We start from the raw sequence: 24,914 nt of genomic DNA on the forward strand, positions 1-24,914 counted from the left end.
TCACAGCACTGCCACGCCGGGGACACCCAGAGCAGTGAAGCATCGCCAGCTTAGTGCGAGGGTGTAACTGCCCCACTCCTGCTAACGTGAATCGCCAGGCAACGGCAGTGCTGGAAAACTACTCCAGCATCTGCTGCAACATAGGAGATAAAGTTGACTGTGTTTCAGTTCAAAGCTTTCCATTTCCCAAAGAATCTCAAATCCAAAACAGAGTATTTTATATGTTTTAATACATTCTGGCCTTACATTTAATTTGTATTTATCAGTCATATCCTTCCAGGAAAGTAAAAACTTACACGACTTACAAGAAAATAAAATGAATCTAAAATAATTTCTTTTCATTATTCTTTTCATTATTTGTTATTTATTTTCATTATTTATTATATATAATCTAAATCCTAGAGAACAGGGTTTTTAACTCTCTATGCTCTGTCACCATCCGAGGCACTAACGTAAGAGCAAAATGATTCTTCTGTTTACAGCAAAACTAATCAAGTTTAGGAGACGCTTTCCTTGACTTAGCAGAGATCACTACACATACAGTGCTCAGGAGCACAGAAACGCTTATTGATGTGTTTAATTTTGCATTATGAACAATCTCACCCAAGATAAATAAATACATGTGTCTTCAGACATCAAGGAAAAGCTCCGAATTAGTCACCAGTATTAAAAAGAAACAATAAAAATTCAATGACTACGCTTTATTTTAGGAAAGAAGTGAAGAATGTCTTTGAGACCATTTTTTAATCAGTATTTGCTGTTATTTATTGTTATGCTTGTTCGTCTTGAATCATGAGACTTACGTAGCTAACAATAATCATGAAAAACAGCCCACTAACGGCCCTTGTTCAGAACAGCTTCTTCTCCACAAAACCTCAGCCAGGAGAAACACCGCGACTGATGGAGGTGAATTACAAAGGGACTTCTGAGTGAGGCTGTTCCCAGCACGCCAGACGGCAGCGATGCAGTTAACGGGGACACCCTCCCCGGTGGAGCAGTGCACTGCGCACAGGGTTTAAGGCTAGCCTTCCTCCCCGGCTCCGGAGGCTATGACTAGTCAGAGGGAAAAGCAGCTCCTGTGTTGTAGCTCCCATTTCTCAGGAGCAGTCAGGATCTGGGAATGACATCAAGAGCTGGCTTTGGTGATGAATTTTGCTAACACTCATTTTGTTAGTGGATTCCCCGATGCCTGAACGACCCAGCTGGTGTAACGCTGCTTCAGTACGTGCTTGCATACAACTTTTCTCTCATTTTTAGCCTTTTGCTGTGGGTAATAAAGATAAACTTAGGGGAGGACGAAAAAGAGATTTCTGGTTACCTCAGCGCCCAGAAGAAGGCCGTTCCAGAAGGTCTGTGCTCTTACAGGAGGGAGCTGCAACGCTGTCATGCCTGCAGCCCTGCAGCCAGCGCTGCAGCAGAAACCCCAGCCGGCGCAGGGTCCTGGGGCCACTGAGCGAAAAGTGCTTCAGGGGCACCACTGGTGTAACACACAAAGGCAAGCAAGATCACCCACAGGCTGTTATCACCTGAGCTCACTAAACTTACCATATTTTAAAAAAAGAGCAAGCAGCAGCCTCCCTGGAAGGTGCAGTGAGCACGGTGGCACCTTCTGCATCACCGCAAATGGTAGCTACAGGGGGTTTCCAGCTCGGCCAGTCAGATCTTTAATAATTTTTATTTCTGGGTTATGGATCGGGTCGTAACCCACTACCTTGCTAAGTTTTCATTTACAGCTGTTGCATGGCTGAGCTACCTGAACTATTTCTGAGCTCCCACCTTCCATGGAATAATCAAGGAATGTCTCTGAGGCAGAATGAACGCGGAGCGTTTATCACCCTCCTGCACCCTTGGATTCCTCGTGGTCTCACATTGTAATAGCTGCCGGATCACTCTTGTTCCAACAGCACGTGCCTGCGACTCGCTCTCTCCGCCTGCTCCGCTTAGGTCAGGCCAAGGCAGCAGCATTTCCCACTGCCCTAGCAAAGCCCTGCACACAGGGCTCGCGGTCTGGTCTCCAGTGCAATCTCCTGCGTGAGCAAGGAGAAGCGAACTGCGTCCTTTTTGCTCGCTCTGTAGGCAAAGTTTTTTATGCTCAACCGGTGCCAAATCACAAAACACATAACCTTCAAATTCCCATTAATTCTCCTTGCAGAAGAAACAGCCTCTATATATTCATGCAACGTAAAAATGGATCACTTTTCCCAAAAAGCCTGCTACAACAGAATAAAAATACCAATGTTACCATGTCAAAGGACCATGGGTGTAGACCAAAGATTTTAGACATTTTTTTAAGTGTCTAAAAGACTCAGGTTATACCCCTGTCATTAGAGTTACTTTAAACATTCTTATTTTTCAAACAATCCAAAATAACAGCTTGAAGAACGACACCATAGGAAAACCCAACTCAAAAAAGTGCTCAAGCCCATTTCATGGTGCCACTCACACGCTGAGCACTAATTCTGCAGCTCCTTGCCTATTTTCTTTCCAGAAAAGAGCCACGGCAGCAGTCCCCCTGCCAAGCAGACGGCGAGGGTGCGAGCCCACATAGGCACACCAGCCGAGCCACCCCTCAACCTCCCGGGACGAGAGCACCCCGTGATTCCGCACTGACCCCTGAGCCCCCCAGCACTGTTCCAATTAATGCTCTGAGCACTGCATGGCAAGCGTAGAGGCTTGCATAACACCCAAAACATTTACCATAACTGTCTACCTCCACTATTTTTACCTGCTTTCCCAAAGCATTTCTCACATGGAAGATTCCTCTCTATCCTCTACTTGAGTTCTCCAGTGTCCCCTTTTTCATTAATGCACCTGTGCAAGCTACCAAAATTCAACAACACAGTGAAGGAATTTTGGAAAAAGCACAAAAGATTACCATTTTCCTTGTATTCTCACTCTTACCTCTAAAAGCCATTTAAAAATACCAAATGTGAAAGTTGAAAATTCTAGTCTTATACAAAAAAAATGGAATATTTGGAAAATAGCTTCTGAAAAGATTTAAGAAGAAGCCATTTTTCTATAAATGGTGATTAAAGACAGAATGCTTAGAAGTTGTAGAAAACAAACCAAACAAACCCAAAGCAATAATTTTGTCAGTCATGCAGAAAAATGAGTGAAAGAAGTTCAAATTCTTGTATTTTAGTTGCCACCATTAGCTGTATTTAATTAGAAGAATTGAACAGAGCTGCATCTACTTTTCACAGAAAATCACATCATTAAATATTTATTTATGGAATATATTTGCACATAAATACAGGAGCTCAATAAAATGCTGATAAGCAGCAAGATATTTTCCCAGGGACGTTCTTCTAAGCAGTTTGCAAGGCTGTCATAGCAGCAAGTGTCTGCATTCCCAGAAGAACATTTTCAACTGTTACACATCAAAAAGCTGAAAAGCACATAATTACATTATCAGTATCACGGACTCACTACCTTTGATATTTCACTGCTTGTGAAAGAAGTCTCAAAGTCAGTTTGAGTTTTGCCTACATATCAAGCACTGAAGGATTCCCGTATAAAATTACATATGGAAAGGACTTCACTGAAAACCAAAAGCGATCACACAAAGTCAAGAATGCTGCCCAGGCACTAATAAAGTCTTCCAAACACTGGAAGAAACATTTTTTTCCTTGGAGTTTTTTTTCCAGCCTCAGAGAGCCACAGAAAAAAAAAATACTAGAGTTTATTTCTCACAAGTAAATCATGCTGTGTTTATCAGTATGTGCAGTTGACAGGACCCTTCCTCCATGGAAACCAGATGGCACAAGCAACACCGAAATAGCTAGTGTCAGTTGGGACGGCGAGCATGGACCCTCGGGGATCGCGAGGAGGAGGAAGGGCGGGTGGTTCCGCACAGCCACCCCCAGAGCAGCCGCCATCCCGCCTGCACCTCTGCGAGCAAACTCAGCAGATGTTGGAGCACCGGCTCTCAGGCGCCTGCGCGCACAGAGACACATATTTTCTATGGTGAATCCAGGCCTAATTACTGTTGCCTTCAGCTTGGCAACCTGCTCGGAAAACCTGACACATCTGCCTGGTTCAGCATCCTCCTGGAGCCCGCACGCTCCTCCACGGTACTGCCGGGAAGCGCGGAGTTTAAAGGCTCGAGACCTCGGGTACATCTAGACCCAATTAACGCAGCCAATTTCATTTTCTCCTACAGCAATTTACTTAAATCTAAAAGAAACACTTATCTCCTTGAACACTGTGTAGGTGTTGCTGCAGCAGAGATAACGTCACTGCAATGCCAGAGCTGAAGTGGTCTCAGGAGCGAGCTCCCATCCCACGCGCCCCGCTGCAGGCTGACCCGTGGCGGGCTTCCGCTGCGCACCCATGGACCATCTCCTCCCGTGCAAAGGGGGAGCTTGGGGTTAAAAAACTACCAAGAGAGGAGTGCTGAGGGCCTTGCAGAACCAAGCTGACAAGCTCTTGATCGCTCTCCCTTTTTTAGAAGGAAAAATTCCCATTAACTTCTCTGGAAGCAGGATTGGGCCCAGAGCCCAAACATCCTCTGGGTTCCCAAGTCCTTACTCACCGCTTGCAGCCGGACTCAGTTGCACGGGAGCCAGCAGCGCAGCAGGAATGTGCGGAGCCGCTCCAGGCAGTGCAGGCAGCAACGGCTGCAGGAGCCTGGGGCCCGGCACGGCGCTGCCCTCCGCTCCTCCTGCACTGCTGGCATCTTCACCCGAGCTCAGCCAGAGGAACAATTCTGTGCTTTGTACTTGCTGCATTAAATACCATACATGTACCTTATAAATGCTGTTTCTATCTATTTGTATAGAGGGTGAATGCAGATGCCGTCAACCGAGCTTCCCATGCAGGCTCTTCAAGCAAACTTGAACTTACAGCCACCCAAATCAGGACATGTTATTTATAATACTTTCGACAGTTTACTTTTCTCTCCAAAAAATACCTGCTCCGAGTTCAAGCCCAAGGCATATTTTGCCTTGCCAGATGATCTGCAACCGTCTCATGACTTATTACATTGTTATCATTGCTAAGCTTAGCAAACAGGGCTGCTAAGTCTATTAATCTTCTGAAACACGAAGTCTGAAACTGTAGAAACAAAACATCTCACTACAAGATATATAAAATGTGGTATAGTGAGATAAGGGGGAAATTCAGTGTGCGCTCTGTTAATTTTTCTTCTGTGCCACTGCAAGCAAGACTGACGTGCTTCTGCAAGAACCAACTCCGAATGTAACGTTAATGACAAGTACGTAAGTGAAAAAAAAATTCCTTTTACAACAGCAGTTTCCCTCACCAGCAGGCAGCAAGGTATGCTTCCAATAGGAAAACCTGGACTATATGGAGAAATTTAAACTGCCACTGGTAAATTCAAACAAATAACTGATAAAATGAGTGAAATACAGCTGGGCTAGCAATGGAGGGCTATGTGAAAGCTCACTTCTCAAAATGTCAAATGACTAGACATATTTTAACCTGTCTAGTACTTATTTCTTTCTGTTGTGCTGAAATTCATTCCGATTCAGCCACGGATATACAGCTTGGGTATTTATGTCCCAAAATATTTTTCTGTGAAAACACATATTTGGCATACTTGCCAAAAACACAAGGTCCTAAGAGCAACACAGGGACGTGCACACTTTCTGACAGTGCTCAAGTAAGGGCTGGAAGTTGTTTCTCCCTGAGACTTCTTGCCAGCAGCAGCTCCAGGAGGTAGCGGGGCGGTGGAAGGACACACAGACGCGGGGGGCTGAGCTGGTACGGGGGCTGTGCGGCGGGCAGCACTGCCCGTGCCCCCGCGCTGGGTTAATGCCGATTATACACTTGGCTCATGGAAATGATAATCTGGCTACACAACACTCACGGCCAATTTGGGTTTACTCAGTCCTGGCTTCCTCGGTTTTCCTGTGCAATCTGTAGATTCAAATGAAAATGAACTCTGAGTGCACTACTTAGCACCCTAGTGACAGAAGTATACCTTTACCTTACAAACTGCTGCTGCTATTTCTAATTAATTCCAAATAGCAATTATCCCATTGAAAATTCAAGCTGCATTTAGTGAGAAATTAAGTTAGACTTTAGCGAGGACAAATTATATCTATTGCAAACTTTGACTTTTTTTCTTTATAGTACAGTAAAAGAAAGTTTTCCCAGCTACCTAAAATAAAGATATTTTCGATAAAAATATTCTTTTATAACAATGCATCAAATGCACATAATTCAAAACATGGACAGGATACACACAGGATAGTAGCTGACAGTAAGCAGACATTTAAAAAAAAAAAATAACTGAGCCCAGAGGAAAAGCAATTCTCCTGATACATAGCTGGATTTCATCCTGAGGTCAGCACACATCAAACCCTCACACAGTCATCAAACAGTCCGATGGGCACGGACAGCCTCGCATGCGTCGACCTACACCAGCTCAGCGCTGCTGCTGTCGCTCTCCTGTTGCGTCCACTGAAGCTACGGAAGAAATTTCAGATCAGCCTCAGTGCAGGAAAATTAACTGCTGGTTCTGAATGCACATAACCGTGTAAAAACATTTGTCACTGGCTTTGTTCTCCAAACGAAGCAATGACCAAGACGCTCACCCTGCACAAACTGCTGAAGGTAGAATGAGAAGGGGTGACATCGACTGCTTGCCTGAACATCCTTACCAGGAACCACGCTCCATTATAAAATGCCATATGCAAAATCTTCATCTCTCAGCTTTTTATATTAAATGTGTATTTTTTTTATCTTGGGGTGTATTCAAGTTTCATCACAACTGTGATACAGTTTTAATGGTCCCTTCTCTTTCCTTGTTATTTGCTCTCAACTCTCATTGACACTAATGGGAATTACAATTGCACATATTCATGGCAGAACAGACTCCAAATGTCACCGAGGATAGCAATGAAAAACCATTCACATGTTTATCCTTTCAGCAAATAATTACGGGGTAGTAGGAAGGAAATGTTGTTTACTTTGCTGCATTACTTGGGAAACTAAGTTTACAATATATAATTGTTAATAAAGTAAAAAAAAAAAAAAAATCATAGGCAACTGCTCTAATCCCTAAGGAACACAAATAGTGGAGACCACCAGATATGCAGGCAAAGGAAAGCCCTGGAGCCTCTGCCTGCCCCGGGTCCTCCTGCTGCCTCTCTGCCCTGCATGGGGCTGAAGATAGCAAGGCAGATTTGAACACAAGAGTCCCTAGGGACATGATCAAACCCAGCCAGATTCCACACCTTACAGCTCTTAGGTGTATAAAGCACATTAACCAAAATCCTGGATCTACACATCCGAGCTTTGCTCGCACTCCGGCAGGTCTCTAAGCCCTCTGGCAGCACCTGCACGTTTGTGTGCAGGGTTATTCTGCCACTGCTTACTAACAGACAACAGTACAAAACCAGATCATTTCAGGCAACACCCGATCGCTGACATTAGTGTCCTTCCTTGCTCATACTGGAAGATCATCATAAAAATACACAAAATACAACCACAGTAAAATTCCTTCTGGACAGGACCAGTTGCAGGAATTTTTTTATATTCATAGTTACAGAAGTCATCCTCGGCATGGACAAAAATCATAAAAAGTATGACAACAAAAGGGAACAGAACTTTTTTTTGCCATTTTATCTTAATGAGCTGGTGTTTGTTAACAGCAAAATCACCTCTTCATAGCATTTGCATTTAAAGTGCACATAAGGCAAAGGAAAACACATATTAAGCCTTTGAAGGTAATGAATAGCTACTGCAAGGGATCTTTTATAATCCAACACATGCAACTTCCTCAGGGTTAGCGCTGTTAGCAAAACGATGGTTGCAGTTTATATACGCGGTTCCTAAGTAGCAATCATCCTCTGTTCTGGACATCAAGAGGTGCTAAGGCTCATCCTCCTAATTACAGGCATTCCTGTGCCGTTACCACCTCTGCATTAAATCTGAAGCAGCAGAACAAAACAAGTACTTAAAGGAAATAAAAACAGAGAGGAAAGCCTATGTTTTAATCTGAACTGGCCACAAGATCTTCATCTACACCACACGTTAAGAACCTTTACTGTGGCCACGTAACCCGTCCTGGACAATATGGTAAAGACCATGCAGCTTTAATGGTCTGTCTCCTCTGGGCAACCAAAATAATGGCGCTGTGGAGCAACACCCTTTTGACTGTTTAATGTTTGTTTCAGCTGTTTGGTGTGATGCATCACCATCTCCTGTACTTCAAATTTATTTTCCAGGTTTCCAATATACATGGGCTCTAACTTCAGGGAAGTCAGATCTGCACCTGATGCAGGGATGCAAAGCGCTGCAGCTCGGACATAGTGCAAAGGCCACAGAACAGTACATCTACCAGTCCTCTAAAAATCCCTTGGAGGACGGACTGCAGTGAATGGCATCACAGATTCTTTTCAATACTGTCTTCCATGCTTATGAAATTTTGGAAAGTAGAATTATCAGTGCTCCTGAGACATGCAAACTGGACAAGCACCAGAAACCTCCATGCAAAACAGGTTTCAAAAGAAAGCAACAGCGGCACCTGCTACTTTCAAATGCTTGTCACCGTGTGGTATTTGTCACGGAGGTGTCTAAAAATGTTAGTTTATTCAATCCTTGGCCTCACTATAAGAAGCAGAATATAGATAAACTCAGTAATTATTATCTAGCAATACTAGAAAAAGATGAACAGCATCAGAGACTTAGTGAAGCAACAAAGCAGTAGAATTCAAGAGGTAGAGCAATGCGACACAAAATTAACCCTTCTCCAAAACTGAAAATGAATGTCTACTTTTAAGGCTTGAAGCAGCTTGATTCACACTTATTTATTTCCGATTATATTGTTGAACTTCCCAAAGCAGAATGAAGTAAGAGCATTTCCAGTCTAAAGTAAGATCAGCAAAAACCCCTGAAATTTTTACGCGTCCCCCCCAGGCATGCCACCACCGGCAGCAGCAGAGGGCTGCATGCCCGTCGCTGACCGCAGCCCCAGCCCTTCCGAGGCGCCCGTGCTGTGGCCGCTGCGATGGCGAGGTACTCCAGGAACCTGCACAGCATCCTACTAAACCCCCATTCAGGTATCTTGCTTAGGATTTTATCTTTTCCCGATCTCCTAAGTCTCACCAGGATGAACTGGGCTGAAAGCTCTCACAACACTGTACGCCGACGGCAGCGAGTCAGTGAAAGTATACCTTCCTGGCCCCGACTACCTACAGAAAAACCTTTGAGTAAAGACTACTCTGAATGATGATTATAATTACTTCCACAATTAGATAATACTACACCAGAGAAATTTTAAATTAAAAATCTCTGCTTCCACTAATTAAACTCTTTTTTTGATACTTCTGAATATAGATACTACCCATTGCCTTCTTAATCTACTAGATCTAAAACTCTTAACATCTTCTGCCACAAGGGTGAAGAACACGGGTCAGACAACTGCCCAGGAGGGTCCAAGCTGCAGGCAGTTGTCGGATACATCTGAACCGGCGATTTCCCCGTTTGCAGTACAGCTTCCAGCCCAGAAAAACGTGAAGCTCGTGCCGATCCAGCACGTGGCACAGCTGTGTTCACAACACTCCTGAGACAGTGAGCATAAAGGAGGATTTTGTGGGTAAATGAAAAGAAATCACAAAGCCAGGCTGTTCCCACCGCAGGGAATGCCGGCACTGTGCAGTGGATGTATGGAAACCATACCCTCCGCTGCAGCTGAGGGGAGTTTTCACAGGATAGCTCTGACACTGCTTCCCAACTCAAGCAAATTACAAATTGCTCACATAATGCCCGAATTTTGCCCATTGATTCAACTGCCTCATAGCACAACTAAGCATCCTTGGACTCAGACCCTCGCCTGCCCATTCAAAATAAATTTAATCCAATGATGGCTTTAAGGAAATGGGACAATAAATACGCCCTGTCACTTTCCCTCTCACGTATTAGACAAAGAAATCTGTGCCTGCGTACCTTTCCTCAGTAGCCCGAGTAAATAACAAGTGCACAACCCTGTACTTTTAGGTGTCACGTAAACTAGGCAGACTCCACAATTACCATTAATTCGTGCACACAACATACAGGGTAATAAGTTTTCAAAATTTTCTCAAGTCTGGAGTTATAAAACTTAGAATGTTCAGTCATCACCATCACTCTTCTATTTAAACATCTTCTGCTTCAACTAAGCCTAAAGAAGTTTTGCAGCTCAAAAAGCTCAGCCTTTAAATCCAGGGAAGTCCAATTCCACTTTACAATGTTCTAGTTTACACCTGATCCGACAGGAGCTGAGGAAAGCAGAGAGACATAGGCCTCACAAAATTTAAATTGCAAAAGCACACGCCGCGACCACAGAGCACAGCTCAGCGTACACCCAGCATCCCTGTCCCCTCCAGACGGACCATCGGGGTGCTCCGCTCTGCAGAAAACCTCACGGGCAGCGCTCCCGGCTCAGCCCACACCGCCCTGCAAGCAGACAGACTCCCGACACCGTGGGTTTCTGCTCTGGTACGTCCCAGCCTTCCACGTACAGCAGTTTAGTCACCCATTTCAGTGAAACCGGTGATGCCAAGCCTTTAATTTCTCTCTCTTTTATCTACTTTAAACTGTCATAATATTGTTACATGTCAGCAGGTCTGGCAAGGGTAAGCACCAAACAAAAGCAGACAGAGCCCGCACGCCCCGGCGGCAGCCTGCGATCCATCACCGACCTCAGGCTCTCACCCTCAAAATTCCCCTGCAGTAATAAGTACCATCAGTTAATTATTCGTTACGCAAATTATTTCCTTGTTGTCACTTTGGAACATGTTGTCATTTCATTAGAACCTTTTTTCTGTAGTACTAAAGCAGATACAGTCCAGCTATTTGTTCAATGTTATTATTCATTATTTACATACCTCTCTCCTATCCGTTACATCTCGTTGTTAAACCTGCTCTCATGCAGTTTCGCTATCTCTACTTCTTTGTCACCTGTGTCCTTCTGCTACTGCCATATGTTTGGCAGCATATATTCCCCCCCTCAAAAAATCACCAAAGGAAATAATTGCTTTCTCAAGGAAATAATGATATATTTTTCTAAAATAACCATTTCATACAGACGACATCCCTGCATTTTTCTCTTCCACTAGACTAACATCTTAACAAACTGATTTGTTTGCAGTAACTAGATGCAAAACAAAGTTCTGAATTCAAGAGCTTTCTCTAAAAAGTTAAAAAAAAAAAAAAAAAAAGCTCTATTTCTCTATTTCCACCCAGTTAATCCGGAAACTCCCGAAGGGACAGGCAGTATAGCCAGTACGTACCCAGGTGGGATTTAGCTCAGCACCGCGATGTGCATGCATCCAGGCTGGTGACGTCCCTTTGAAGTTACCGTCTTTTTTAAAAAACCTAACCTAAATAATGGTGCTTTTTTCCAGCACCCGCGTTTCCAGGACAGAGGCGCGGCACAGCCGGGGGGCAGCCCCAGCACGGCCGCCCGCCGCGGCACCCGCCCGCCGCGGCACCCGCCCGCTTCACACCGCCTCGTCCCCCGGGCACCCCCGGCCCTCCCGCCCAGCTCCGCCGCCGCCCTCGGGGCCGTCCCTCCCCCGAGCGCCCCGGGAGACGCCGCTCGCCCCCCACACCTGCCCCGCACGGCAGCGGGGCCGCGGCCGGGAAGGGCTCCCGGCACCCGGGACGGGTCACGCGTGGCGAGCTTCCACAGCCGGGCTGCAACACCTCCGCCAGCGCCAGCGCCAGGCAGGGGCGCCCGGGCAGGCGCGGCCGCGCCCCGGGGCCCCGCTCCCGGCCCCCCCCGGCGGCGGACGGCGGCTGCCCCCTGCCCCCCGCCCCGGCCCGGCTCCCGCCGGCCCGCGCGGCCCGGCGAGGGGAGCGGAGAACCCCGCCTTCCCCCGGCGCCGCCGCCCCTGGCAGGCCCGCTGCCCGCGGGGCCCGCCGCAGCCGCCGCGCCGGGGGAGGCCGCTGGGCCGGGCCGGGCCGGGCCGGGGGTAGCGGCGCCCCCGGGCACCTGCAGCCGCCGCCGCCGGCACTCACCTCTGGCATGCTCGCGGGGCGGGCGGGCGGCGGCCCTGCCCGGGCACGGCGGTGGCGGCCGCGGCGGCCCGGCCCAGTCAGGGGCGCATGCTGACAGCGCCGCCGGCGCGGCGGGCGGGCGGGCGGGCGGGAGGGAGGCGGCGGCAGCGGCCCGGGCTCCCCGCGCCGGCCCCGGCTTCCGCCGCCGCCCCCGCCCCGCCCGGAAGCGCGCCCCAGCCGCGGCCCCGCGGGCAGCCCCGGGCCCCGCCACGGCCCCGCGGGGAGACCCGGCCCCGGCCCCGGCCCCGGCCCCGGCCCCGGCCCCGCGGGGAGCCTGGGCCCAGCCCCGGCCCGGCCCGGCCCGGCCGCGCTCACCTAAGCCAGGCGCAGCCTCCGGGATCCGGGCGAGACAAAACCGAGGAAAAGGTGAAGAGCGGAGGCGTCGCGGGCTGCCCTCCCCCGGGGACTCGCCTCCTTCATCCTCCCAGCGGCGGAGCGGCCCGGCGCCTCATGAGTCACGGTGCCCGAGCCCCAGCACACGTGCCCGGCCCCGCCGCCGCCGCCTCCGGTTTCGGAGGAAAGGGAAAGAAAAAAAAAAAAAAAAAAAAAAAAAAAACCAGAAGAAAAGCGGGGGGAGGGAAGCGAGTGGAAAATGTCTCCGGCAAAACAGCTCTGCCGGCACCGCCGCTGGCCGCCCGGCCTGCCGCCGCGGGGTCGTCACCACGGCTGGCCTCACACTGCGTTACCCGTTATAATATCGCTTTTTCCAGGCACCCCCCCCCCCCCAAATGCTTTTCCTCTAATGAGGCAATAGTACTGCTCTTCTTTCCAGAGCAGGCAAAAAGACCATGCTTTCGGCCCGTTCCCTCTCCTCCTTGGCAAATAAAGTGCGTTGCAAACTGCTGATTTTTGCCCGCTTGGTCGGAACAAGGCCAGCCCGAAGGGTGACGGCTGCCGCGGGGGTCCCCGGGGAGCCGTGCCGTCTGGTGTGGTGCTCCCACGGGCCCTGGCCAGGGGCGTCCCTGCTGGCCCCGGGGCACCCAGCACGCACGCCGGCCAGAGCAGGTGGCTGGCAGCCACTGCGACGGCTGGGCGCTGCTCTGAGCCTCCCCAGGCTCCGAAGCGGCCCTGTCCCGTCGAGACCAACACGGCCATCGCCGAGGCGACAGTTCTGCTCTGCCGAGTGTTGCACGGGCAGGTGTCGGTCCCGCCACACCGGTGACGCCGATGGGAGCAGTGCAGAAAAAGGAGCTACCGTAATATAGTCAGACAACATAAATGTGTCCCTTGGTGGGACACTCCCATCTAGGGCCACGCGCGAAGGAATCTCAACAAAACAACGTGGCACTAACCTAAGGGACAGAAAAAGAGAAGGACATACAGCTAAATACACAGAGAGGCAGGCAGGCTGCCAGGCCGGGGGACACGCAGGGTCCGGTCCCACTGGCATCAGCCCACCGGGATGCAGAAAGCGGGATGGGAGCTCCAGACAGCGGTGGGGACGAAACGATGGAAAGAACTGGAAACAGCCTGCCAACGCCAAGACCGGAGGAAGCACAGCAATGATCTTCCAAGATTTAAGGACACTATAAAGAGCAGGGAACAATCTTGTCTCTGTATTTATGGTGGTGAGGACAAGAAGATGGGCTTAAGCTGCAGCGAGAGAGATTAGGGCTGGACTTAGAGGGAAAAAAAAGAACTGACAAGGGTACTAAATCAAGGTTAGACACTCATCTCGAGGAGTGATTCAGGTACACTCCATCCTGCCTGGGGCAAGGGAATGGATTAAGTGACCTTTTGTGGTCCCTCTTCTAGCTCTTTCCTCCTCTGACCCTGCCGAGGTTTATGCTTTTTGATCTATACTTCTCTTTTAAAGTGTGCAGTCTGTTCCATCCCCGAGGCTCACAATATGCCTCTTACATTGTTAATTCTTTTTTTTTTTTCCATTTGCCATAAAAGATTCCCGTGTCTCTGAAAACTATGTTTTTCATTTCTCTATATTTTACTATTTTAATAAAATCAGTAGCAGGATTCTCTGACTTTGTCTTTTGATATCTAGGCAGCAGTCGTGTCTTAGCCAAACTGACACCCAAACCCTACAAATATTTGCAATGATTCCAGGAGACATTTTGCTTAGTATTTTTTTTTCAAAGTATTATACCATATGACACAACTGTTTATTGATAAGGCTGAGTACATTTCAATGCATATACACATACATTTTCAAAAAAACTCAATTATTCTGTTTTCCCTTAAACTTTTAATTTCAATTTCTGTTTTCTTCCATAAGGAACAATTCAGAGAACTGTTACCCTATGGCCAGTAGTGAACAGTTTCTGTTCCTCCCTGGTGCCTGTTGCTAAATGTAACAGTAGGCCAATTAGTCAAGACAAGGGAACCTCTGCTTCCCCCTCGGCGCAGGCTCTGCCCGAGCAGCTCCCGCGGGCGCCGAAGCCCAGGCTGATGCCCGGCCCCCAGCCCGTAGGTATCTCGGCAGCAGGTTGCCCGATGACCAGTGCGGTTGCCCACGGCTGCTGGCTGCCAGCGCTGTGCTCCTGCCTCCCCGCAGGAATGACCGTTACCGCAGGGAGCTTCCACAGAGGCTTCAACCGCTCGTAGGTTTGGAAAGCATTACCAAATGGGCATGTCAAATGCTCACAGCTCCACCTTCATAGAGCTTTCTCCTCACTTTGGTTGTGAAAATTAAGAGCCATCAGATAAATGAGTGTTCACTGAGAGTGTGAATCCTATAAAGGAGTTCTGCTGCCAGCATAATCTACACCATGCCAAAAAGACATCATAATGTCTATAAGGAGGCAATTTTTTCTGAAGTCTCGTAGTTGTTAAGCATCGTTCCTTCACTCTGGCAGGGACTGCAGCATGGGGGCAGGCACGGCGAGAGGAGAGGTTCAAGGGCTGCTGCAAGGAGCTGCATACCACACATTTCAGGAATTAAAACACAAAAAACTATAGAAGGTTTTTCCATGGGTAAGTTTTCAAATTTGGTCTGATCTCCCTTCTAACTCCCTAACAGCTCAGGCCAGTGCCCCAGCCCAGCACAGGCACTGCACCAAAGGGGCTGATTTAATGCTCCGGTGCATGTGCTGCTTGGCATGTCCCGTGTCTCTCCTCCTGCTCACCTCCTTTTGTGTGGAAATACCAGATGCTCCGAATGCCTCTGTCCTTTACACCTTACGCTCCTTGGTGACTTTATTCTGAATTCTGATCCTTCTGTTCTTTACTATTTTCAATGCTACTACTGCACTGGATTCTCTCAACTGGAAGTGCACGGTGGCCACAGCAACACTTGGGGCTGGATGCTGTGACAAGCAGCAGTCGTGCAGTGGTGCCCTGTTGCCAGAAAATAAACACACGGCCTCCCTCCCCCCTGAGCAGGCTCCCATTTTCAGCCGTGGTTTAATTTCAGCCTGCCTCTGTTTCCGCAGGCTGGGACTCCCATGCCATGTATTTTTTTTAAACTGTGAGGCTGGTGTTCATTCCCAGTCGACAGCAGATTACAAGGAAACTACAAGGTACATTGACATCAGGGAAGACAAGGAAAAAGACAAAGGCTTTATCTCCAGTATCAGGAGTGTAACTTGCTTGTGTTAAGCATCTCTGTCAACACAGGCACCTTGTTTCAACTTTATTTTTTCTACCAAACAGACTGGGGATTATAGTTCTGCTAGAACTTTGCCTTTCCATCTTCTCCCTCTCGTGCTTGTCTTTTCCCCCCAAATCTTGTAATTGGTCTTTATAATTCTGAGCATCACCTGTTATCCATACTCAGTTGTTCCAGAACATGTTTATTTTTACCTTACAAATGAAAAAATCAGTACTAAAGGGGCATCTCCACTGCAATTGAATGCTACTTTTATTCATTTATAGATACTGAGCTTCTGAGATTTCAAATGATCGCTCAGAATTACATCCACCGCATCCTTCAATCCGTAATAGAATAAGCCAAACCTCTTTGCTGTTTGCTTTGAAATTTATTAGGCTTGGAGACTAGAAGAAATTTGCCTTTAAATTTGCCTTTTTCCCTGATCCGTACTCGGGGCTGAACTAAGCAAAGAATTCTGTTTTGTGAAATGATGTGATAGCGTGCTTTTCAGCTTTAATGACTAATTCCTCACTTTACTTTGGGAGACAAATCATATTACCTGCTCAAGAGATCTGAACTCCAGCTGTTTCCTTCTTAAGGCTTTTTGTTCTATTATACGGCCTGACATGAATATAATTAACTTTTCTTTTTGTGTGCTCTAATCACACCCTGCAACAGACCGCGCAGCATTTCTGAACCCGTAGGGAGAAATGGGATGCCTTGAATGTCCCTGCCTGGGAGCTGCCCAGCCCGAGCAGCCTCGGGGAGCGTCCTGGAGTGCCGAGTGCCCGAGGACGCCAAGGCACGTCATTGACTGGGAGAGCTTTCTGGTATTTTCTGTTTATCTTTTTTAGCTTTTTTATAGAAACTGGAGACTGAAAGGACATAAAGAAACATTCCTTTTTCTTTCAGGAAAATATGCCATGAATTTACACTTGCGTTTCGAAGAAGTTTAATCCAGATCACTAAAAAATTCACAACAATTGGTATCCCGTCGTATTTTTCTATTTGCCTGACATACGTGACTTTGCCTGTCATTATATAAAGCAGCAGCGGTACAGATGTACCACTCAGATAACATCAGCATTGGTTGCACACGCCTTGATAGTCTCTGGGAACGAATATTGTAATGGATCATTTGTCGCTCTTCCTGTTTCTGTTCTATCACAAAGAAATACGTGAGGCTGTTTCCTTTCTATATGCTTACATCAGTACGCTGGGCATTTTCAAAGCAGTTGTTCCGGTCACAAAGTTTTCTGTACGAACTCCTCACTGCCCAGATTTCTCTTAAATAGCTTCGGTAGGCCAGTGTCTGCACAAATGATCTTTTCTGTACACAGAGCTAGCTTTAAAAAATAACTGGTGTCTAAACTGTGCCTCCTTGTCCTGCCTCGGCAGCGGCAGCAGGGTGGGTACGTGGACACCGAGGTGCTCACAGCTGGAATGGCACCTCCCTACCCATCCCCCTCCACCCCTCTTTTTAAAGGGCCTAGCTCCACAGCCGTTACTTGGTTGCATTGGTAATTAGGTTTATTTAGTTTCATTTTCCCATCAAGCCCATTTTCACGTGACAGCACACAGCAACTTGCCTGCTGGGTTTGGTACTTGCTGCCTGCGATGGCAGCAGCCCTGCCAGCCTCCCCTGCCAGCCCTGCCAGGGACCTGCCACCGCCACCGCACGGCCTTTCTTCTGGTGCTGGCTCCTGCTGGGAGCCCTGCTCAAACACGGCCCTGCTTTGACAAGGTACAGGGCCAGTTTGCCTTATCGTTGGGTTTATGCCCTGTGGTGTCATTTCTCACTATATCCTATAAAGTGACTGTATTCTATTTCACGTAGGTTTATACAAGTTACAGGGGGTTAAACCCTCGAGCACAGATGCCAAGCACAAGCTCTGCAGTAACAAGACATCCAGGCAGGGCATGGTAAAGAGGAAACCGTAAGGAAATCGCAGATCCAGGGGTCTCCCAGATTATCATCTGATCATGGTAACTACCATCTGGGATACCGAACAAGACAATGGACTGATTATCTTCCAGCAGAGAAAGATAAAGAAATATGTCATTGTACGCTTAGCTTCATATGTCATTCAAACAAAAAGACATAAATTAGGAGACAAGGGAAAAAAGAAACACGTTGTGTACAGAGAAAGTATTTTGAGAGACATTTTATGTTTTAGAGTCATTAAGTGTTATTACAACTGGAGCAAAAAAGAGGAACTCTCTTGGCTGAGCTAACGCAGCCCTCGCGCAAGTGAAGCAAGAGTCTGACCTCTGAAAATTGTGCAACGGTTGCCTGCTCTTCCCTCCAAAACCCAGCGAGGAAGGCTTGCAGGGCCAACGACGATCCAGCCCGGGCCGGCAGAAGCCCCGCAAGCACAGCAGTGGGACACCAAAGTGCCCTGGGTGCCATGCGTGAGGATGGCCGTTGGCATCCTCTTCATCACTATTCAAGCAAAATAAAAGCACTTCCCACTTCAGTTCCTACTTCAAAATGATCTGAAGGGTAAAGTTTAAAGCGAAAACTCTGAGTGATAGGTCATCCTCTAACAGGCATGGCATTAGGGACACAAGGTGAAAATGTATTTAAATTTTCTCTTTGACATTGCAAACGTGGTAAATACTCTGAAAGATGACTTAAATCTGCAGAATTGAGAAACTTGTGTTATGGATGACTTGGACATGATTTCTAGCCCTCCCTCAGAGATCAGTTTCTTAAGATATTCAGTATGTGCAGGAGAAGGTTACCTGTGATGCACTAGCCATGGCTACTTTAAGCACCAGCTCAGCAACCGTTTTTCAATCGTTACTCCATAAAAGCAGCCACCCTGGCAGTCTGCTGCCTGCTGCCTCCCCACACAGCCTCAGGGTCCCTATAGAGGCCTGGTACCTATAGACGGGCAAGCGTATGTGACTGGAGGTGCACAAACTGATGCGCGCACAGCCAGCGAGGACCAAACCCTCCAGCTCGGCTTGCACCAGTGCTTTACTTCAAACCCCAGCTCCTGCTTGAGTAAGATTGTAAATCGAACAGGAATCTTTTGCTAAAGAAGAAGAACAAAAAAAAAGTCAGTGAAGAACCTAATTTAATTCAGAACTAGCTGAAAAAGTCCCCGGACTCCAGCCAGCTGTGTAGCTGGCGCTGGGTGAGAGCAGCCTGGACAAAGCGTCAGCCCTCCCAGGTGCTCGGTGCCCCAGCGCCCTCCCCGCCTGTGCTGCACTGCGCCGGTGCCCGCAGTACCCCTGGGCAGGAACGGGCGCAGAACGGTTTGTTCAGCTGCACAGGCACTTCCCGCCGTGCACCCGAAAGCAAAGCTTCTCTCCTTAATATTTACAGTAACATAGCACATAAAGAGTAACTCCACTAAGAGATCCGCAGTCTCCTTAGCAGCCTGCCCCCCGATCCGCACAGTGACTACAGCAGCACCAAGCTGCTCTTCACTGCAGATCGACTGCAGAACTCCCACCCACAAGGGGTACGGGGTGCTGCCATACCCCTGTCTGTTAAACAGACAAATAAAAATCACAGTGCAAATCCATCTAGCTTGAAATATGTCTTGTGGCTTCATTTTGTCATACCAAATAGCTGGAATACAATAGTCACAAAATAAACCTTGTACTCTAATTTTCCTTTTTTTTTTTTTTTTTTTTGCTGGCCTTTTTTAAAGGCAGATACACAAGTTACTGCAAATGCAGACTAAACACAATTACGGTCCTGGACAAGCTATTCGATTCCTTAGGCTGTTATTTGTTCGACACTCCTGAAACTCAAGTTCCCTGAAAAGGTCGGACATGAAATTTCAGTCTTGCCAATAAAGCAAGCAATCGTTGCATCTCTTCTAACACAGTGCAACTTCTGCAGTAACGAACTTCCGCTTCTGCTTCACGGCAACACGGAGGCCATCGCTTTCACACTACAGTGCTAAAACTTTTTTTTTCTGTTTTAATGATACTATCTGCATGCGCATTTTAGTAAAGATAATGTACAAATTTCGGACTTGGCCCTTTCACTGTATCGTCCTTTTATTTTAAAGCCTCCTGCAACTGCCAACGACAATATTTTTGTTAAAAGTAATAAAGTATTTAAAATCTCTACTAGTCTACAAGCATATAAATGAGCAAAATCCACACTGTTAATTTCACAGCGAATAATTATGATATATGCTACATCCTTTGCGTTCTCTGTAAAGATGATTTCTTTATTGCTCTTCAGTTCGTGCTGGAGCCCAGCTGGCAGTGCCAGGGTCCACTTTAACCTCTGTGGGGAGCAGCGCGGACGCTCAGCCTGGGTGGACCCTGCCTGCGACCCAACATAGTATTTAATCACGGAAAACTGGTGGGACATTCACCGGCAGCACTGTATTTCATTGCAGGAAGCCGAGGGTTCACCCTCAGGGGATTAATGTCACTTTAATTTCTTGTGGGCTTTACCAACGACTCCTGGGGAGCTGGAATGGGGCCGGGGAGTGGTGCTCCGGGGACGGGCACCCACCCGCCTTGCCCACAGCTGGAGGGGACCCCCGTGGGGGGGAGCAGTGCTTGGCCCCCATTGAGAAATACACCCGAATTGCAGCACAACTATGGCGGTGGTGCCTCAGCGCAAGCATCCTGCCCTGTCTCCACTCCACCAACAGTACAGAATAAACTGTTAAACCAACTCATGGGGCTCTTGAAAGCACATGAAAATCTTTCTCTCAACTTTTCCAGCAGAGCAAGCACCACAGGAGATGAACTAGCAAAATGATAGTAAAGCAGAAGACAAAAGAACGATGCATCCGCCGGCGCTGTGGCGGGCGGCTCCCGCGCTGGGTTTGTCCCATATATTCCTGGGGGTGGGTTGGTGCTCGCTCAGGGTCCCAGAGGAGCTCCACACCGCGGGGGTCCCACTGTGCCCCCGGCAAGCCCCAGGAAGGGTCTGCTCTAGAATCTGGCTGCTACTTTTAATACTTTTAAGAACTCCACAGTTTTGTTAGTTAAACTTTGCACAACAAAATTTTACATTTAGTGCTCATTTCTTTAATGTATTATTTAAGTCTTCCCTAACTTATCTCAAGATAGCAAGACCTATATGCCAAAGTAGGCGCAATGAAATGCAGACATAATAAATCAATTTAGCTTTCTGAACAACTTACTGTAACCCACTAAACTGTACACTATTCTGCTGCGAATTTGCACAGTCGGCAATGGCCACAAAGTGGGGTAAAAAGTGTAATTCTTACCTGGGGAGCTTGATGCGCGGGGTGCGTCGGCGCGTGCTGCAGCGCTCTGGCAGCGCAGCCACCGCCTCCTCCGGCAGCGCGTGGGGCTAATTACAACATGCTTTTTTTTGCAACAGCGCGATGGTGGCCTAGCAAGAGGGGAAACGGTGAAAGGCCAGAAGAATTACGCTTTCCAAACCCTATAGGTCTAAGGATGTGAAATAAGCTATTCGGAGTAGCATACAGCAGTAACCATGGCGACAGGCTGTGGTTTGCATATATATTTTCTTAAAGAAGCAAAAATTACTTTCAGTTAATAAAAAAAGAGACGCAAGGGGAAGTGCTTTTGCATTGCAGCCACATCTCGAGTTGCAGCGTGGCTGGCTGCTGGGGAAGCTCGCGTCTCGGGCACAAATGCGCATTCTGAAATGCACCAGTTGAAGACATCTCCGCTGCGACCAGTTAATCTGCCCATGGGCATCTGGCGGGGGGACAGGCTCAGGCCGCCCAACCGCCCCATTGCCCGCAGTCCCTGGAAATGGGGCGATGGTTGGGGCGGTGCCCCCGGGGCTCCCTTCCTGCTGCGAGCCGCAGATAACAGCTGCCCAGCCGGCACTGCCGCTGCTGCTGCCGGCACACTGCTGGCAGTGCCCACAGCACAGCCAGCCTCACCGGCCAGAGACATTTAGACCCATTTTTGTTGTTTCTGCTGCAGCTGCCTCCATCTCTGGGCTTCCTGCACGAGCAAGAGACCTTCCGCCCAAAGCCCTGCAGAGCAAGAGCTTGCCGTGCGCTGCAGAACTTGCTAGAAATGGCCCTTGCTCAACCCAGGGAGGGAAACGCTATCCCCCTCGGCTTCACCAGTCACTACCAGCTTTGTAAAACCGCAGAGTGGCTCCCAACCCGGGGCAGCGCCTCAGCAGGAGCCGGCTGCCCGTGGCGGGTATTGCACAGGCCAGGAGGAGTGTGTGGGTAGCAACTGGGGAGCAGCAGCGCGGGCACCGCTGCAGCGGAAACACTGTCTGGCTTCCTTTCTGCTTGTTTAAGCTGCTTTCCGCACATGGTGCAAGAGGGCTGCCTACTTGCAGGGTTTGGTGCAAGACCTAAGCTTGCAAAGCGGCCTGTTTCTCAGGAGCTGCATCCCTTAACTGCCCGGGCTTCCAGGGTGTGCTGGAGGTGCAACCTGCAGGTAAAAGCAGCCTGGAAACCATTGCAAAGGGATGCTGCAGTCAACACTATTAGGAATTATGGTCAGGATTTCTTGTTATTTCTTTCTGCTCTTCTACCAGTGTCTCCCTCTACTGCTGTCATGCTGTCGGAAGGCTGATATCAAGGCACGAAGGTTCACCATCTCATCCTACAGGATGCTGCATGAGTTAACAGAACAGCTTTACAAAAATTACTCAGCCCATTTCATACCCCTCCCAGCACCGTAGCACGTACCAACTAACCCAGAGCTGGTGTGTTGGCAGAGGAGGCACAGCCCCGCTGCCAGGGACCGGGAGGAGGTGTCTTTATCTGCATGGCTTCATCGCTGAGGTTGCTGCAAGAGCTGCCGTTTAATGAAATGCAGTTTCTCCAGACCCGGTCATTTATATCGGCATCACTGAAGCCTGAAGTGGGGTGGGAAGGCAAAAGCTGGCAGGGCCAAGCAGGACCAGTGCTGGGTGATGGCCCTTGCCAGCAGCAGTGGGGGCAGTGGTACAGCCCTGCACGCTGGCGAGAGGAGAAGTCGTACGAGGGCCAGGGCTCCCTTTTGTAACCGCCATCAAACTTCTGCACCGCGGGCTGGCTGGAGGGGCAGCATCCATGGGGAAGGCTTCTTGCCGAGGGAGCAGTGGGGTAGCGCTGACCCTCACGCTCCTCCCTCAGCAGCAGCCCCAAGGTCCCCCTTGTCTGAAGGATTTTAAGCTCTTGCCACTGGCTTAACTCTTTCAAAGAGCCGAGCATTTTAGACAGCATCTCTCAAGGATCTATTCCTGGGAAATAACACATGGGTTTCAAAGCAGAAATAAGCAGACAGCACAATATATTTGCTGTACTAGGCTTACATTTGTTTTGCAGGTGGAGGGACTTAACTACTAATTCCTACAGGATAAAGCCCCAAAAACTTGTTTTTTAGGGAGCAGGATGCTCCAAGTTTATTACTTTGGCACCTTATGCAACAACCACGTTTCGCCTTTATACCTGGAAATTAGGAGATGATTTACAAAACAGGCTTCTTCCATGTTGAAAGCCCAAACAACAACCATTAATGAAATAGCCCTTCACATGGACAGCCCTGGGAAACGTTTGTTAATGACTCGCAAAGCGGTGTTCTGCGGGGCAGCTGCGGTTGAACGGCGTGTTTCAGGAGCGACGTCCTCCCGTGCAGCACCCAGCCGCCCTCGGATTCTCCTCCTCCCGGCCGGCCGGCGTGCAGCAGGGCAGGGCACAGACACCTGCCCGTAAAGACTGGCCCTCGTTCTGTCAGAAGGTGATTTAACTAGGTTGGCAAAATCCCTTGTATGAATGCTGTTAAATTGTGTTAGGTTTGTTTAAGCTGAGGCACACGACTGAATATCAGATACTGCAAGTCCTTAATCCGCAGTAATGGCAGTGGGAAACATTTAATCTTTGTTACTTGCTCTTTAATATATAGTACATTAAAATGCATTAACTATTTAAGGGAATTCATAGTACAGCTGTCCACTAAGCAGTGAATTTTTAAATCATGTATTTCTACAGCTGCCGCTTGTTTGGGGGGATGAAGGCCAAGCCCACAAACTTCACACGTGTTCCTAGGTTTTACAGTGAAAAAGATTAAGGAAATTTACACTGCTTAGGTTTGGGGTTTTTGCTTGTTTGTTTGTTTTTTAATTACTGGTGTAAAATATGCAAACCACTGAACACAACTGCAGGAACAGGGCTGACAGAGAGAAGGGACTGCTAAGGAGGTGGGGGAGAAACGCCGTCTGTCCCACACAGGGTAGCACCGGGGAGATAAACAATTTTATGTTCTGACCCACTGCGCTCCTCTAATTGCGCATCTCGGCATTAGAAAGATGTGACTTGGAGTGCGCCAGCTTCCCCTGCCCTTTGGGGTGCTGCCGGGTGTCGTGTGCTGCTTTTCACATGACAGCGTTATCTGCTGCACGTTATCACAGGGCAAAGTTTCTTAATTCGTGCATCTAAGCAGCACGCTTTGCTGGGACACGGCGGGTGCCGTGCAGAGCTCCAGCTCTCCCAGCCTGCAGGCGAGGCTGCCCGTGCACGGGGCGCACGCTGCACCCTGCCAACGCCGGGATGCCCGAGGCCAACACTAGAAAGCAGCATGTGCAATCTCGGTACGTATATTTACCAGCAAAATGCTTCTCACAAGATAAAAGTCTTGCAAATATTATTGCTAAGGAACTCTTCTTGAGCCACCAGATGCAGGCTAGCAGTCGAGAGAGTTGAAAATGGCCTGGTGTGCCTGAATGGTTTTATGCAATTTTTCAGCAACGTAAGGCTTTGTAATCAAAGAGCTATTCCATTTAAAAATCTTGTTTTCCTTATCTTTTTCGAAAGTATCACAGTTGCCCCAAATCTACCAGGACCACATAGCATAAGAATATATTCTGAGTAATTGCATGTCCTGTGAGGCACAGGGTAAACTTTATTTCTGACAGTTTCAAGGATAAAATCTTTCCTTTCTGGGGTTTGCACCATTAGTTTAATCAACTGATATAATTACCATAGTAAACAGAGCAGGAAAAATGTAGTTACCTTTTCCAGAAAAATGTACTTCTCTCCTTTTGGTAACCAGCAGTCCTTCCCAAACAGAAAGTTCAAACGTTAAGGCAAGATCCAGGACATTGCGAAGATCCAAATATTGAGTCTTGTTTTCAATTGCTAATAAATAACAAAATACACATAAATTGCAGAATGTAAACGATAAGCTGACTTGATTTTACTAAGATTTTGGAACATACTTTTAAGAAAGACCTATTCCTAGTGTAGAGTTTGGTGCATTTTTGCAAGGACGTGGATACCATGCATGGGGGAGCTCCGCTTTTCCCATCCAGAAGCCTGCTTTCCAGGCAAAGCACAGGCACGCTGGTCATTTGTCAAGGCTTTTCAGAGGTTCAGCAGCCTGGTCAGAGTAAAACCTCCAATCGGAGTGAAAGGTACTCAGAAATTTCAAC

The 24,914-nt window shown here is 48.2% G+C and overlaps 1 protein-coding gene across 7 annotated transcripts in view; it reads right to left on the reverse strand.

Annotated features, from left to right (window-relative positions):
* Positions 1-21,156, reverse strand: part of MBNL1 (muscleblind like splicing regulator 1) — a 112,138-nt gene extending 90,982 nt beyond the window's left edge. The window contains exon 1 of one of the 7 annotated variants that reach the window (XM_087739128.1): positions 20,770-21,156. Coding sequence is in view for 1 of the 7 variants with exons in the window: in XM_087739141.1 (XP_087595267.1) it covers positions 11,971-11,979 (9 nt within the window). In the remaining 6 variants the exon portion in view is untranslated. Of the gene's footprint in view, positions 1-11,240; positions 11,261-11,970; positions 12,125-12,324; positions 12,529-20,769 lie in introns of those variants that run through there. The other 6 variants (XM_087739144.1, XM_087739126.1, XM_087739143.1 and 3 more) reach the window with 6 other exon arrangements.
* Between the last annotated feature and the right edge of the window lie 3,758 nt (positions 21,157-24,914).

The sequence above is a fragment of the Nipponia nippon genome, unplaced genomic scaffold (assembly GCF_047370975.1).
Source record: "Nipponia nippon isolate SJK-2023a ecotype South Korea unplaced genomic scaffold, ASM4737097v1 scaffold_7, whole genome shotgun sequence".
Taxonomy (NCBI): domain Eukaryota; kingdom Metazoa; phylum Chordata; class Aves; order Pelecaniformes; family Threskiornithidae; genus Nipponia; species Nipponia nippon.